The 14,094-nt window shown below is 45.3% G+C and overlaps 1 protein-coding gene across 8 annotated transcripts in view; it reads left to right on the plus strand.

The window, feature by feature from the left end:
• Positions 1–14,094, plus strand: part of DAAM1 (dishevelled associated activator of morphogenesis 1) — a 159,814-nt gene that overhangs the window by 136,395 nt on the left and 9,325 nt on the right. For all 8 annotated transcript variants that reach the window (XM_079769870.1, XM_079769874.1, XM_079769875.1 and 5 more), the window contains 5 exons: positions 4,676–4,782; positions 6,505–6,593; positions 7,475–7,643; positions 11,467–11,574; positions 12,867–12,927. In XM_079769870.1, the coding sequence (XP_079625996.1) occupies positions 4,676–4,782; positions 6,505–6,593; positions 7,475–7,643; positions 11,467–11,574; positions 12,867–12,927 (534 nt within the window). The remainder of the gene's footprint in view (positions 1–4,675; positions 4,783–6,504; positions 6,594–7,474; positions 7,644–11,466; positions 11,575–12,866; positions 12,928–14,094) is intronic.

The raw sequence follows: 14,094 nt of genomic DNA on the forward strand, positions 1-14,094 counted from the left end.
AGACACTGAGGAAAGTGGTTGTTGCTGATAGATAATGTGTTCATCTCTGAACTGAGGGGGTTGAGCCCAGGTTCCATAGGCTTCCATTAGGAAATTATTATGACTTTATTCTCTCCATGTTCCTCAAAATGATTGGTGAGAAGCAAGGTGATAATGTTTGTCAGGTGCCTGGGATCCACAATGCCAGCATTTAGCAAACATGTCCCTCCCACTGCTATTACGTTATTATGCTTTTGTAGGTCATATATATCTATTAAATTTACTGAAAAATCTGTTTCACAGGAATATCAAGAATCTATATAAACTAACCCTTGCTAGATCCTTAATACAATTTGTGTCTTGGTCTTGGCTTGCCATTCCCACAACCACAGAAGCCACTGTTAAACCCCTAGCACTACCATCTACATCTAAACATCCACATATGTCATAAGGTGGGGTTTCAATTCCTTGGGGCTAGGACATATGGCACGCTTCTTGCATCGTATGTGGCAGTACATTCGGTTGCCAGAGCTGACAAGCCTGGGATGGATTTACCCGCAGTCAGCACACATCCTTGTTCGTGGTATTTGGAGATGATTTATTATTATCCTTGGCGGATATTATTATCCTTGGCAGATAATAATGATTTGTATTATCCTTGGCGGGCAAGTCAAGGTGTGGGGACCTAGCCTCTCTTCGAGCAGTGTTTCTACAACGCGCTCTGTGCGTGCTGTCCGGCAGCTTTGTTCAGTGTCCCCAAGTGACAGTGCCGGTAGCTAGCAGATGTTCTAGAGTTATTACCTGTCTCGTGGTCTGGGCCTAAACTGTTCTGACTGCTTGCCTCATTGTCCTCGGGACCGTGAGTGATTTTGGTCAAAAGGTCCATGTTTGTAAGAGCCATGTACACCTACGGTTGACTGTGGACACAAGAATCATGAATCCAGGCTGAACTTGAGGGCTCACCTGTAGGGGTGCTCAGCTCCCCATAGCAGAGGAAAAGAATATTTTGCATTGCTAACAGTGACCCTGGGTGGCGGGGCTGCTCCCAATGGGGTGCTCTCTGCGTGTGCATTTCCAGTGGTGCTCACTGGTGTCCTGAAAGGTCTGGGACACAAAGCAGGGAGGAGTGATGAGTGCGGTGTCTCCACCCAAATGGACCCGCCCTCCCTGAAGCCACTGCAGCTGCAATGTTCGGAGGTGAAAACGCTCACGCTTTGCAACAGGAAACCTTGCATAGGTTTGATTTAGTTATCAAAATAGTGACTGTGTTTCCAAGTCTATTGGGATGCTCTGTGTATAAATAGTTTAAAAGTAATTCCTAAGCCTCCGATTCATTTTTTAGAGTATTTTGCAGTCCTCCCTCCCTCACTGTAGACCATCAGACCCGCCTCTGCCGTCCCCGCCCCCAGGTGGCCCGTTCGGCAGCTGTCTGCCTCAGCAGTCACTTGCCCAGAGTGAAGAGCCACAGAAAGCTGCCTTAGTCTTGAGGCCTTCAGCCCCTATCGACAAGGTCACATGTTTAAATTCCACAAGATCTGTTTACTGTGAAATTGCATCCAGCACAATTCCTCCTTGAGGGAAAGGATTTCAAAATCTTGCCAAAAGGGCTTGCAGTGCAAATAGAATGTACTTCAAATAAATACAAGTGAGAAAGTCAGTCTATGAAGCAGAATCTGGCCACCGAGAACCCCTGACCTGGTCTCTCCGGTGACTCTGTGTCTCGTGCTCTTTCTTTTCTCCCTGATCTGCTATTCCTCCTGTTCCCTTTTCCTTCATACCACACTCTCCCCTCCCAGATAGGCGCTGGAGCCAGCCTCTCTTTCCTCCTCTGCGACTTGCATATGAGCCACATTCATTTCCTCCTCTCCTGCTTTTAGCTCCTGAGCTCAGAAATCAGATGAGGTCAGTATACTCTCCTGGACTGTATACCTTTCTCCCACCCCCAGGTGTTTGTCTAACTCTTCTCTTAAAACTCTCCACACACAGTCTGTTATCCGTGCTTTGAGAAGTTCTGTACCTTTAGCATGTTCCTCTTACTATTCTCTCGTAATGAAAGAGAGCTAGTGGCCGTGTTATCCTGGGCAGAGTTGTGAGCTCAGCATCATGATTCGGGGTGATACCTGAGACTAGAACTGAATTTCCTTGCCCAGTAGGTAAAAATCCAAAGTCAGGTGGGGAAGCAAGCCTTTTTTTCTCTCTTCCTTCTCATCGCCCTTGCCACTGCCTTCCCTCCTTACACTGAGGAAGAGTCCACTGTCACTGTTTGAACAGCGGAACATAAATGGCCAGAAGCTGCCAGGCCATCAGACCTATGAACTCTCCAGCATCCACTTTCTTCTCCCCGCCCCTGCCACACCATTGGGAAAGAGGGGTGTCCCTGGTTCAGGGACCAGCCAGATTAGAGACTCTGCCCTCTCCTAGATCTTTCACCTCTGCCTCTGGACATGTAAGTTGTTTGAGTCTCAGCTTTTCAACACATGCCTCTTAAGACCCCACATCTCCATCTGCTGTTGTCCTCTCTCTTTTTGGGCGCAGCCCTAGTTCTTGAAAGTCTGTCCCCACTCACCTCCTATTCACTCTTCCTCTACTCACTGCAGTCGTCTTCCTCACCTCCCAGAGCTGTTCTCACCAAGGACTCACATTCCTGTTGCCAAAGCCAGGGCACTTGGCAGCCTTCTCTTCCTTGATTTCTCGGTGTGACACTGATGGCACTTGCTCCCTGATGAAACGCCTTCCTCCTTTGGTCCTGGGACTCCACAGTGGCCCCTCCACGGCCTCCTTTGAAGGTGCTTCTTGTCCTCTTCCCTTAAATGCTGGCTTCTCTGGAGCCCTGCTCTTTTTCTCTCGATGGCTGTCCAGGTTGCCTCACTTCCAAGCAATTACAACCAATACTAATGCTTCCTCTTCCTAACAGGTTCGGATTTCATACCCACTTGTCCTCTTGCCTACTAGAAATCACTACTTGCTTCTCCTGCCATATTTGGAACTCTAAACTCACCTTCTCCCCGCCCACCCGTCATGAGCCTTCTCTTCATGGGTTCCCTGGTACACACTGTTACAGATTGCCGCAATCAGAAGCCTGTAGCTCATCCTTTTGACTCTCATCTACCATATCCATCCATCAACAAGCCAGGCCACTTCTACTCAAACCCCCTAAATAGCTGTGGGATCTCTCCACTGCCCTGTCCAGGCCACCATCCTCTCACCTGGATTACTGCATCAGCCATCTAATCCCAGCCCCTAATACTTCCGATCCCTTCTAATTCTGCCTCCATTCTTCAGGCACAGTAATCTTCTTAAAAATGCAGACTTATTCCCCTACATAGGATTTTGAGTTTATCCCAGTATCCTCAAAATAAAGACTGAACTTTTTAATTTAATTGACGAGAGAGAGAGAGAGAGAGAGAGAGAGAGAGAGAGAGAGAGAGAGAGAGAGAGAGAGAGAGAAGGGTGGGGGGTGAGGAGAGAAACATCGATTTGCTGTTCCACTTATTTATATATTCATTGGTTGATTCTTGTTTGTGCCCTGACTGGGGATCGAACTGGCAACCTTAGAGTATCAGGACAATATTCTAACCAATTGAGCTGCCTGGCCAGGGCAAGACTGAACTTCTTAACAGGCCTTTGCTACTCCCCAACCTTGACCACTGCTGCCCTCCCCCACTGCTGGTCCAGCTGCTCTTCCACCTGCATAAGTGCTGTGCCACTCATGCCAGGCCCTGGCACATGATAGACACTGCCTGGAATACACTTCCACCCTCACACCCTTCGCCTCCTTCCCTGTCATTCTACTTCTCTTCCTCTGCTGGTCACACACATACTGACTGCCTTTTTTCGAGGTGCCTGGTTAAATCCAACATTTGAAACCTGCTAAATAGAGCACCCAATGTCAGCATCAAGTTCTAGGGAGGACCTTGGGGCCCACAGGGTCAGTGTAATTTTTTTTAAACGCCCACAGGCATTTGGTCTAGAAAATAGCACACATGCCTGTGCACACGTACACATATTTGTTCCTTTAAAGGAAATCAGACACACAAGAAGTACTTTTTCCACTTTAAATGGTATTTCTGTTTAAATGGTAGTCCACATTCCATGTCATTTCTTCCTCCAAAATAAAGTATGGACTTAAAAGCTTCAAATCCCACTTCATTCCTCTCATCCAATTCTACATAGAGAAAAGAGAGAGAGAGAATTGGATAAGCAAAATGAATGGAAAATACACATAGAATAACTCATCCCAGCATGATGTAATAGAAAAAAAGAGTAGAGCTGGGCGTCAAGAGACCCAGATTCTGTTTCTGGTGATGACACACTCTTGCCTTGTAATCCTGGGGGAAGTTTTCTAACCTCTCTGGACCTGGTTTAAACCATCATCTAATGAGAGGGTGGGATCTCCAGGGCCCTCAGATGGTCTGTGTGAAGTAGGGCATGGTGAAGAACTGCCGCATTCTGGTTTGAGAGGCAGGACAGAACAGAAAGGGGCCGGGAATGAATCTTACACCAATTTATCTACTTTCAAGTAAAAATGGAAAGATTTAGTCATTTCTAGTGTTTCTTAACAATCACTTGTAAGCAGAGCTTATAAATTAATCAAAAGTTAAACTTTCATCTTGGGACAAATTAACTGAAAGGGTGAAAAATTACTGAAGAAATTTAAGTTACACACCTCACTTTTAATATTGTGTGTCCTTTTTAGCTCTTGAAATTCGTTCCTGAAAAAAGTGACATTGACCTTCTGGAGGAACATAAACATGAGCTGGATCGGATGGCCAAGGCTGACAGGTTCCTCTTTGAGATGAGCCGGTGAGTTTAAAAATGCTTAAAAAGTGAAGACGTCCCTTATCTCTCTAAGGAAGTTAAACTTTTGCTTCATGTTGAAGCCTTTTTGAATTGCAGAATCTTTTCAAGTCAGAGTTGTGTGGAATTTGTTTTGCTTGAGTCCTTGTCCATGGGTGAGACAGGGTCAGGGTTTCTTCACAATTATCTCTACTTCTGGGCTTTTTGACTCATGAGTTTAGACCTATTCAGGTCATAACTTTCTGGTTCCATTCAGCATCCTTCTCCTCACCTCTGATTTTGGGGGATTGTTTCTTACTCTCCCTACTACTTCCCCATCTCAATGATGGACAGACTCTGATGTCAACCTGGAGCTCACATAGCTGAACAGCCAGGTCTGGGTGTTGAATCATGACACAAGCAGACATCACTAATCGATGGTGGCATTCTTCCCACAGAGCCTTGGCAAGCTTTCCAAGCCTTCTCCAGAAGTCCCTGCAGCAGCCACTGTTCTTAGTTGACTCTGGCGTGTGAGTTGAATGTAGGTGCCCTCCCAGGCCTAGCGAATTGATTCTGCACTAGAGAAGGACCAGCAGTCCTAAAACTCTCAGTCAGCCCGGGGCAGAGCACTTCTGAGTGCCAGAGGCCAACATGTGTATCCAAGGTGGACATGCCTCTTACTCCACATTGCTGCCCAATCCAGACTTATTTTTGTTGTTGTTCTGTCTCAACTTGCCTACTGCAGGAGGACAAAGGATGGTTTTGAAATTTTGACAGGTGTGCCCAGCAACCTGTGTAGACAAACCGGATGGCCACCTGCAATAGCTCCACATAGTCTTTGTCCAGACCTTTACGTGTATCATCTCGCTTAGTCCTCCTGTCAGCCCTGCCCGGAGGGCTGTGAGGTCCAGAGCTGTTCTCTTCCATTTAACAGAGTAGTTAAGGTACCTGTTCAAGGTCACCTAATAAAGGGAGAACCTGGAAACAAACCCAGGTCTGTCTGATTGTATAGTATAGATTTGGAGGAGGGGCTGATCCCTGGTCCTACTGGACTGAAATTTCCGCCAGAGAGCCAGATAGGCAGTGATTCCAGAAAATCTGGACCAAAATGTCCACTCTCTCCTTCTCAGCAGCTTAGAGCTTCTAACCTTGGTGGTGACCAGAGGCCAAATCTATCCTTGTTATCTCGAGTAGCCAGTTGCTATCTTGGAAGGCAGAGCTTGCCAGCCCTGAGGGAGCAGATAGGGAGCTACACGGAAGAAGATTTGGAGATGTGAGTGAGGAGAAGATGGTATGAGGAGAAAGTGCTGGAGGCAGTTTTTCTCTGTGCTTTTGCCACAGGCAGACTTGTGGAAAGTTAAGAATCCAGGAGAGAAGTGTAGGAAACAGCCCTTTATTTGCAGCAGAATGGGGAGTCTTATCATTTACATTTTTTTTTATATCTTCTCTGTTCAAGAACTGCTGGGACTTGGAGGAAGGGAAGGGGTCTTTAGTCAATTGCAGCCAGCCATTGTCTAATCTGATTGGAGAGGAGGACCCTGGTGCAATTGCCCAGTTCCCCTGTAGGTCCGAGAAAAGTGGGCCCTCAAGGCAAAGTCGCCTCATGCCCATGCTCCTCTCCAGGAGAGAGAGAGAGAAACAGAGAGTCTGGGGTTGGGGAGAGGGCTCTGAGGTACCTCCCCTCCAAGTCCATTGAGTGAACATAGACATATTAAGTGAATGCTCATTAGTCTATACTTGCTCTTACAGAATTAATCATTATCAGCAAAGATTGCAGTCGCTGTACTTCAAAAAGAAGTTTGCAGAGCGTGTCGCAGAAGTTAAACCTAAAGTGGAAGGTAAAGTCAAAATCAAGCCGCCCAGATTGAAAATGATGTTCATTTTAAGTGCCCATGTCCAAGTGCAATCCTAATGCATATAGTAAACAGGATTCCTTTGGTGTTGTTTTTGCTCGAAATCTTTTGGGATTCTGTCAGGTGATTACCTATTGTCAGCACCTGGCTCGCTGGCCTGGCCTGGGCTCTGGAGCTCACAGCACACCTCCTGGCTCCTCTGCAGGACTGGCATTTTGACCCCATGGTGTTACTGAGGAATATATTTGACTGCTACTAGCATCAAACCTTTAATTAGCTTTCTTGCAACAGGGCCTTACTCAATTTTTCTAAGGGAAGACTTGAAGCTATAAATGTGGGTTGATTTTGAGACGATTAAATTTGTAAATGTTTGAAATGTGGTGGAGGCAGCTGGAGAGCACAGCCCCAGAAGGCCGGCTGGAACCGGGACCCTGCTCGGGCCCTGATCCCTGATGCCACCTGCAAGCTGTAACATGCAACACAACTGACCCAATGTTTTTATCAATGGAATTGATCAGTAAGCCTATTGATCTGACTCACACCAGGCAAGAAAGTGTTTGCAAAGGAATGTGGGAAGTGCACTTTCTGTTCTGTGTATTTCTAACTGCTTCTGGTTGATAAATCAGCCAAGAAAAGCCCTGGAAAGGGATAGGATTGTGCAACTGCCTGTGGGCCTCTTGAACAGGGTTAGCCAGCTCTCTGTCCTCTTGCTCTTTGCTTCTAATTCGGGTGTTTCGAAAGTGCCCCTGGCCATCTAACAACCCAATCTTGCATCTTCAATACATACTCGGTGTGTGGAGTTAGGATGGGTTTCACTGAAAAGTCTCGGTTGTCATAGCTGTGTTTGTGCATGTTTTGTTTTGAAGCGATCCGCTCTGGCTCAGAAGAGGTGTTTAGGAGCAGTGCCCTGAAGCAGTTGCTGGAAGTGGTTTTGGCATTTGGAAATTACATGAATAAAGGCCAAAGAGGCAATGCATATGGATTCAAGATATCCAGCCTAAACAAGATTGCTGACACAAAATCCAGTATTGACAAGTAAGTATGGGATCTTGGAGGACCCACGGCTTAAATCTGGACACTCTGATCCTGCAGTCTCCAGTGTGCACTTGTCTCTCTCACTCTTCTCTCCTCTCTCACAAGCATGGGTACCCCCAAGTTCCTAGTGAGCCATTATCCTTCATCCATTTTCACTCCACAGGGATATCATCTAGTCCAAGTTTTTTGTTTGTTGGGTTTTCTTAGGTAAACTTTTCATTTAGACTAAAGACAAATTCACTGATTATAAATGTACATCTTGCTGAATTTTCACAAATTGAACACATCTGTGTAACTAGTGCCAGATCAAGAAAGGGACCAAGACCAGTGTTTGCTTAGTCTGTGCATGACTCCCAGTCACTACCCCCACAGAGACCTGTGTTGCAGGGAAAAGGCTCAAAACCTGACATCTGGCGATAGACCTGAAGCATGCTGGGTTTTCACACTGACGCTAGCAGCTTTGTGAAAAAAAGTATGGTGTAAATGTCTCTTGGCTGTTGGTGCTCAGCTGCTCATCCCAAGGCTCGTTAAAGTGCTTCCTAGAAAGTGGGTTTCAGGTGGACTGTTGGAGACACTGAGGTGTGGAAATGCTCTGGTGTCATTAGCAGGAATGGTCATTAGCACATTAAGTCTCCTCTCCCTGAGAGCCACGTGTCTCTAAGGTTCTCACTGACTTCAAAGAAACATGCATAGCTGTTTCTAAAATCAACTTCTCTGTACCTTCATTCTTTTGTAAAATATGTGGGCTGTTCACCCTAATCATTCCTAACTAGTGAGGCTTACTGAGGCAGAGCGTTATGACCACTCTAAATCCATAGGAAATAATGCGTTAAATTGAGGGGCCCAGCCTTATTCTTGCGCTGTGCAGAGATGGATGAACAGAGGAGAGCTGTTGTTTTCTCACGGCCCCTTGTTTTTACTGTAAGCACTTGATCCTTTCTCGGGCACTTCCACATTGATTGTCACTACAGCCTGTGAAGGACACGGGCCAAGTGCTGCATCACCTGCTGTCAGATAAAGAGACTGGGGCACTCATTCCACTTGCCCAAGGTCACAGCAAGAAGGGTATTTGGCCTTACAGGTATTTGACACCTGTCATTGCTCTGTCTGCAGCTCTACACTACAAAAAACAGGTCTTATTTAGGGGTTGTAGTAAATAACTGTGGCATTGTACTTACAATATCAGGAGCAGCCACCTCTTTACGGAAGGGTGTTCTCTTCACCTGGGCTTGCAAGTTGGGTAGGACAGAAACCCTCACCACCAGTCAGTCCTGTTCTCCCAGTCTCTCTACCTCTCCCCCTCTGCCCCCCCCCTCACCACACACACACACACACACACACACACACACACACACACACAAGCCTCTGATACCCTTTGCCCTCCCCAACTTACTGATAACCTGACCCTTACTGTGGGATGAACTGCTTATTGAAGTTACAGATTTTATCTACTCCACAAGCCTTTTCAAAACAAATAAAATGAAAGCATTTCTGATCTCTTTCTTTTTCCCCTCTCTCTGCTTGTGAATATTTGCCCCCTGAAGTAGCACAGTGTCTAATAAACCTACAGTGCATAGCAGAGGGCCTTGCCCATAAGCACTCTTTAAATATTCATTGAATCTAATCGAACTGCACAAGGGAGGGGGGGCAGTGAGCATGAAGGGTGCAATCACTCTATGTTAAAGGCTTGTTTCTGGTCATGACAAGAGGATGATCGAATGTGCGCCTGAGTTGTTTTCTTATTCTCCAAGTATGTATATTCAGTCCAATGAGGTGTTATTTGGATAACAAACATATATGGAAGCTCAGATCTGGTTTTATTTTTATTTTTTGTTAATCCTCACCCAAGGATATTTTTCCCATTGATTTTTTTTTTTTTTTTTTTAGAGAGAATGGGAGGGAGGGGGAGAGATACAGAGAGAGAAACACATAGATTGGTTGCCTCCTGCACGCACCCCAACCAGGGCTGGGAATCAAGCCTGCAAACGAGGTACATGCCCTTGACCAGAATCAAACCCAGGACCCTTCAGTCTGTGAGCCGATACTCTATCCACTGAGCCAAACCAGCTAGGTCTCAGATCTGGTTTTAAATCTTTCTATACTAAGAAAGGTATATGTGGTCAGTTAAATTTAATTTTTTCTAAATAACAAAGCATTTCTCTGAAATAATGAAGAAAAATGGCTTTTCCCTTTTTTTGACGGTGGTTGGGAATTTGCTCCCTCAGGCTGCTCCACATGGGCAGATAATCACGTAGATTCTGGGAACTGCAAAGTTGACGTGCAGTGATACAGCTGGAATTTTTAACCACTGTTTTACTTTGCTGAACAATTGTTCTCTAATTATTGAGAGCAAAAAAAAAAAAAATAGGGGAATTTTTTTTTACGTGTGAGTCAGTTGACTCAGGAACAGTATTACATTGACTCTGAAGCTGCAAGGGTAATTAGAGTGGTTTTCACTGTTGTGGAAGAGAAAACTGTGGCAGCTGCTACTTGAGCTAGAGGTGAGTGGGCTGTTGTGACAGCATTGTGAATTAGCAACCATCTAAGAATTATGGAAATATTTTAAAAGAAATGCATTGTGTCCTGATTATGATAACTTTCAATAGACTAGTAGTTCTTGATCCTGGCTGTTAAAATCACTATAGAGTTTTTAAAAAATACCCATACCTGGCCCTGGCGGCGTGGTGGTTAGAGCAACAGCCCACACACTGAAGGGTTGCAGGTTCAATTCCCAGTCAAGGGCACGTACCTGGGTTGCAGGTTCGATCCCTGATCCCAGTGGGGGCGCATACAGGAGGCAACCCATCGATGTGTCTCTCTCACATTGATATTTCTCTCCTCTCTCTCTCCCTCCTCCTTTCCCCTCCTTCCCACTCTCTCTGAAAATCAATGGAAAAAATATCCTTGGGTGAGGGTTAATTTAAAAAAAAATTAATACCCACACCTGGCCCCACCTCATTCCAATTAAATGACTCTTAGTTGGGCCCAGGTATCAAGTCCAGGTGATTATAGCACGCAGTGGAGTCAGGGACAACAGGGCCAGACTACCACAGCTTTACCTAACAGTGTTCTGAGACGCCTACCTTTTCAACCCAGGTCAGTGAGGGTTCAGGCCTGTCACCACTGAAGAGGGAAGGGGGGTATGCAGTTAGGAGCTGAAGTGTTGCTAAAATTGGGAAGTGGATTCTTGGCTGCCAGGACATCATATCCATGATGGCGCAGTCCTGGCCCACATCCAGGCCCAGCCCTAAAATTGGGAGCTTTCTAACTCTCTGACCACCCTTTGCCACAACAGCAAAGCAAATAAGTCAGAGGGGAAAACAGTTATCATGGAGTTCAAAGAAACTGTAAATGAGAACTATCAGTAATTGTCATCAGTGAGTTGCTGCTCTGTACTTTTAGACTTGAAATAGCTATCCTCATTAGTGGGTTAAACATCTCTCAGTCCCCACCCTGCCTGGTATGCACTCTCCGGCCACACCTCTTCTTTGGGCGGATGCACTGTGAGGGTATGCCCCCAATGGTAATGGTTCAGCTTCATTTCAATCACCCAGATTTTGAAGGCTGTTCATTATGGGCCTTAGAAGTAATTCCTATCCCCTGCCCTTCCCTTGTAGAAGATGTACGCTTCCTTTTGACATATGTTTATATAAATTTCATGTAAGCTCTCCCAATATCCCCTTCTTTTGAGAAGCCTTGCCTTATAGGAACCTCCAAAATTTGAAATTAATGCAGGAATATAGCATTCTTGTGGGTTCAACCGCTTGAACGTGCAAATTATATGCAGATATTAATCATGATTAATATTCTTCTTTAATTGTAGGAACATTACACTTTTGCACTATCTCATAACTATAGTGGAAAATAAATATCCCAAGGTTCTCAACCTCAATGAAGAACTGCGGGACATTCCTCAAGCAGCAAAAGTAAAGTAAGTACAGTGAAATTTTTAGTTTTCATATCACTTGGACTGTGCCTTAGCCATTGAGAGACTCAGTTAGCTTTGCCTGAAAGGGGTCCTTCTGCTTGCTTTACCCTGAATACTAGTATATGAAGTGAAGTTTGAATCTTATCCAAATCACTCAGATGTGTAACATGGTTTTGAATACATGTGTGTATGCTAGCTCCTTTGGAGTACTCCCCCATGTGGTGCTTAACTTCCACAAGACCTCATCATGGGTTTATTTAGAGTATGCATTATGAGTTAAGGAATGTGGTTTCACTAGTACTTTTCAAAGGCAGTTATATTAAAATGTAGGTAGTAAGTGAGGATAGATGGGTAGGCAAATAGAAGACTAATGTCAGGGCGTAGCTGGTAGCTTTCACATGTGCACACACACTCCCAGAAACCAAGGCAACCTTTTAATGGAAAGCAGTCCTTATGCAAATGAAGGCACTAAAAATAAAAAATGGAAGGTAGCCAAACTTTTACCACAAACTTCACACCACTTTTCAGAGACTGAGGAGCAGGCAATTTCCCTTGCTGTTCTCTCTCCTCCTACTTTTGGCCTTTTTAAAATATATATATATATATATATATTTGTAGTGAATCTGAAAAGCATGATAAGCAGGCTTTCTCTCTGTTTGTAGAGTTTGGTAGAAATGTACCATGTAAGACATGAAGTTAAAAATGAAGTGTTGGTGAATTTGTTTACATGTGAATTATCGGTTATATTCTCTAATTTAAAAGTCGTTAAATAGAAAGTGTTATGGAAGAAGTCCAGGGAGTTTTCTCTGTTTTTGTTTTTAAAGATAAAAACTAGTTAGTACAACCTTAAGAAAAATAATTGTTGATTGAAATTTAAGCCATCACCTTGCAATTTTCACATCACTTGGAGCTTTAGTGAAAAGCAACACTAATTATAAAGAGCACAGTGTGGCTGTGGCTGTGGACAAGCTCGCTTCTTTGACTTGTTCAAAGGGGGACACACATGGCAAAACATTCATTTTCACATAGCCTGATTTGCTTAAGTGATATCTTTGAGATTCAAACATGGAATATTTTTGTATATATGGAAAGATATTTTTATTCTGCTATTTTTAACCTATACTAAAACAGATCTGTTGGCTGTGGAAAAGAAAAAAAACAACATAATTCCACAAGTTTAAAATGGTGTTGTCTTTCTGTGAAATCTGAACATTGAAGCATGAAATATTAAAGCCATCATATATTTAATACATGTAAGTCACATGTTCGTTACTAAATGCTGCTCTTTGTAACAGCATGACGGAGCTGGACAAAGAAATAAGCACCTTGAGAAGTGGCCTGAAAGCGGTGGAGATGGTGAGTGTGTGTTTCTTTTCTAATTCCCCGTATCGTCAACTACGTCTGGTGCTGGTGATATCCAGCATGTGGTGTGCCCGCATAAACAGTTATTGACTTAAAACAAAACAGCAACACTAAAGAAGCAAAGGCAGGTTGTGTTCAGCCAGGCAGCAGGGTTTCCTGCCCGGGGGGGGGGGGGGGGGGGGCGCGGGCAGGGCTCATTAACGTGGGCTGGACTAGATAATCTTCAGGGATCCTCACAGTGTTCCCGTCCTGTTAATAAATGATGTGTGCTCTCTCCGTAGAGTCAGGGAACTTCGCTGTTGTGTTTGGGGAGTGTGTATTGAGCAGACACTTGGGGGTACAGTCCATTCTCAAGGCGAGGGGTCGGGACGATTTGGAGCCTTTGCTGTCTAGGTGTTGCAATGGCCAAAAGCAGTCAGTCCAGAGAGCATCACGTTTACCCATTGTGGCCACCTCCAGAAAAGCACGGTGATGGCCAAGGTGGCTTCGGGAAGAAGGGGGAATTTCGGCTAGCTGAGGCTGGGAATGACGGGCATGTGTTAGTTAGAGGAAGCTTCCTTTCTGGAGGAGATGGCATGAGCTATGCTGAGAAGCAGGGTAGACCTAGGCGCATGGGAGGGAGGATGTCCAGGGTTTCAGACAACCTGGCCCAGGCCTCAGCAGGAGGGAAGCAGGTCAGACCGCTAGAGGCGGTGGGAGACCATGGCTGTGATGGCACAGTGCCACCAGCTGCTGCACGGATGTCCCCGTCAGTGAGGAGCAGGTCAGGGGTGAGGAGCTTTGCTCAGGAGAATGGACGTAGCTCTGGTCTGGCACTCGGTGAGGGAGGCCGATTCACAAGCAGCTTGGAAAGGTGCCCCTCTCTCAAATACTTTTCAAAACGATGCCATAGAAAGGAATTGACTTCATTAAAGACATAGCTCAACAAATATTGAAGTTATAATGTCTAATCTTTTCCGTTGGCTTTTAGTAAACAAAGAAGCACGTAAGGTTTTCTTTTCCCCCTGGGGAGGCGGGGGAGCTGTTTAAAAAGAAAAGCCAATGAACTGATGGAGTGAACTCTCCTCCCAGCCCCCGTGGGCGAGACTGGGGGAGTCGTGGGACGTCCTCGGCTTTCAGAGCCCAACGGAGAAGGGCCACTTGGGACGAGGCTGTTTTACT

This window comes from Cnephaeus nilssonii (genome assembly GCF_951640355.1).
Source record: "Cnephaeus nilssonii genome assembly, chromosome: 4".
NCBI classification, from domain to species: Eukaryota; Metazoa; Chordata; class Mammalia; order Chiroptera; family Vespertilionidae; genus Cnephaeus; species Cnephaeus nilssonii.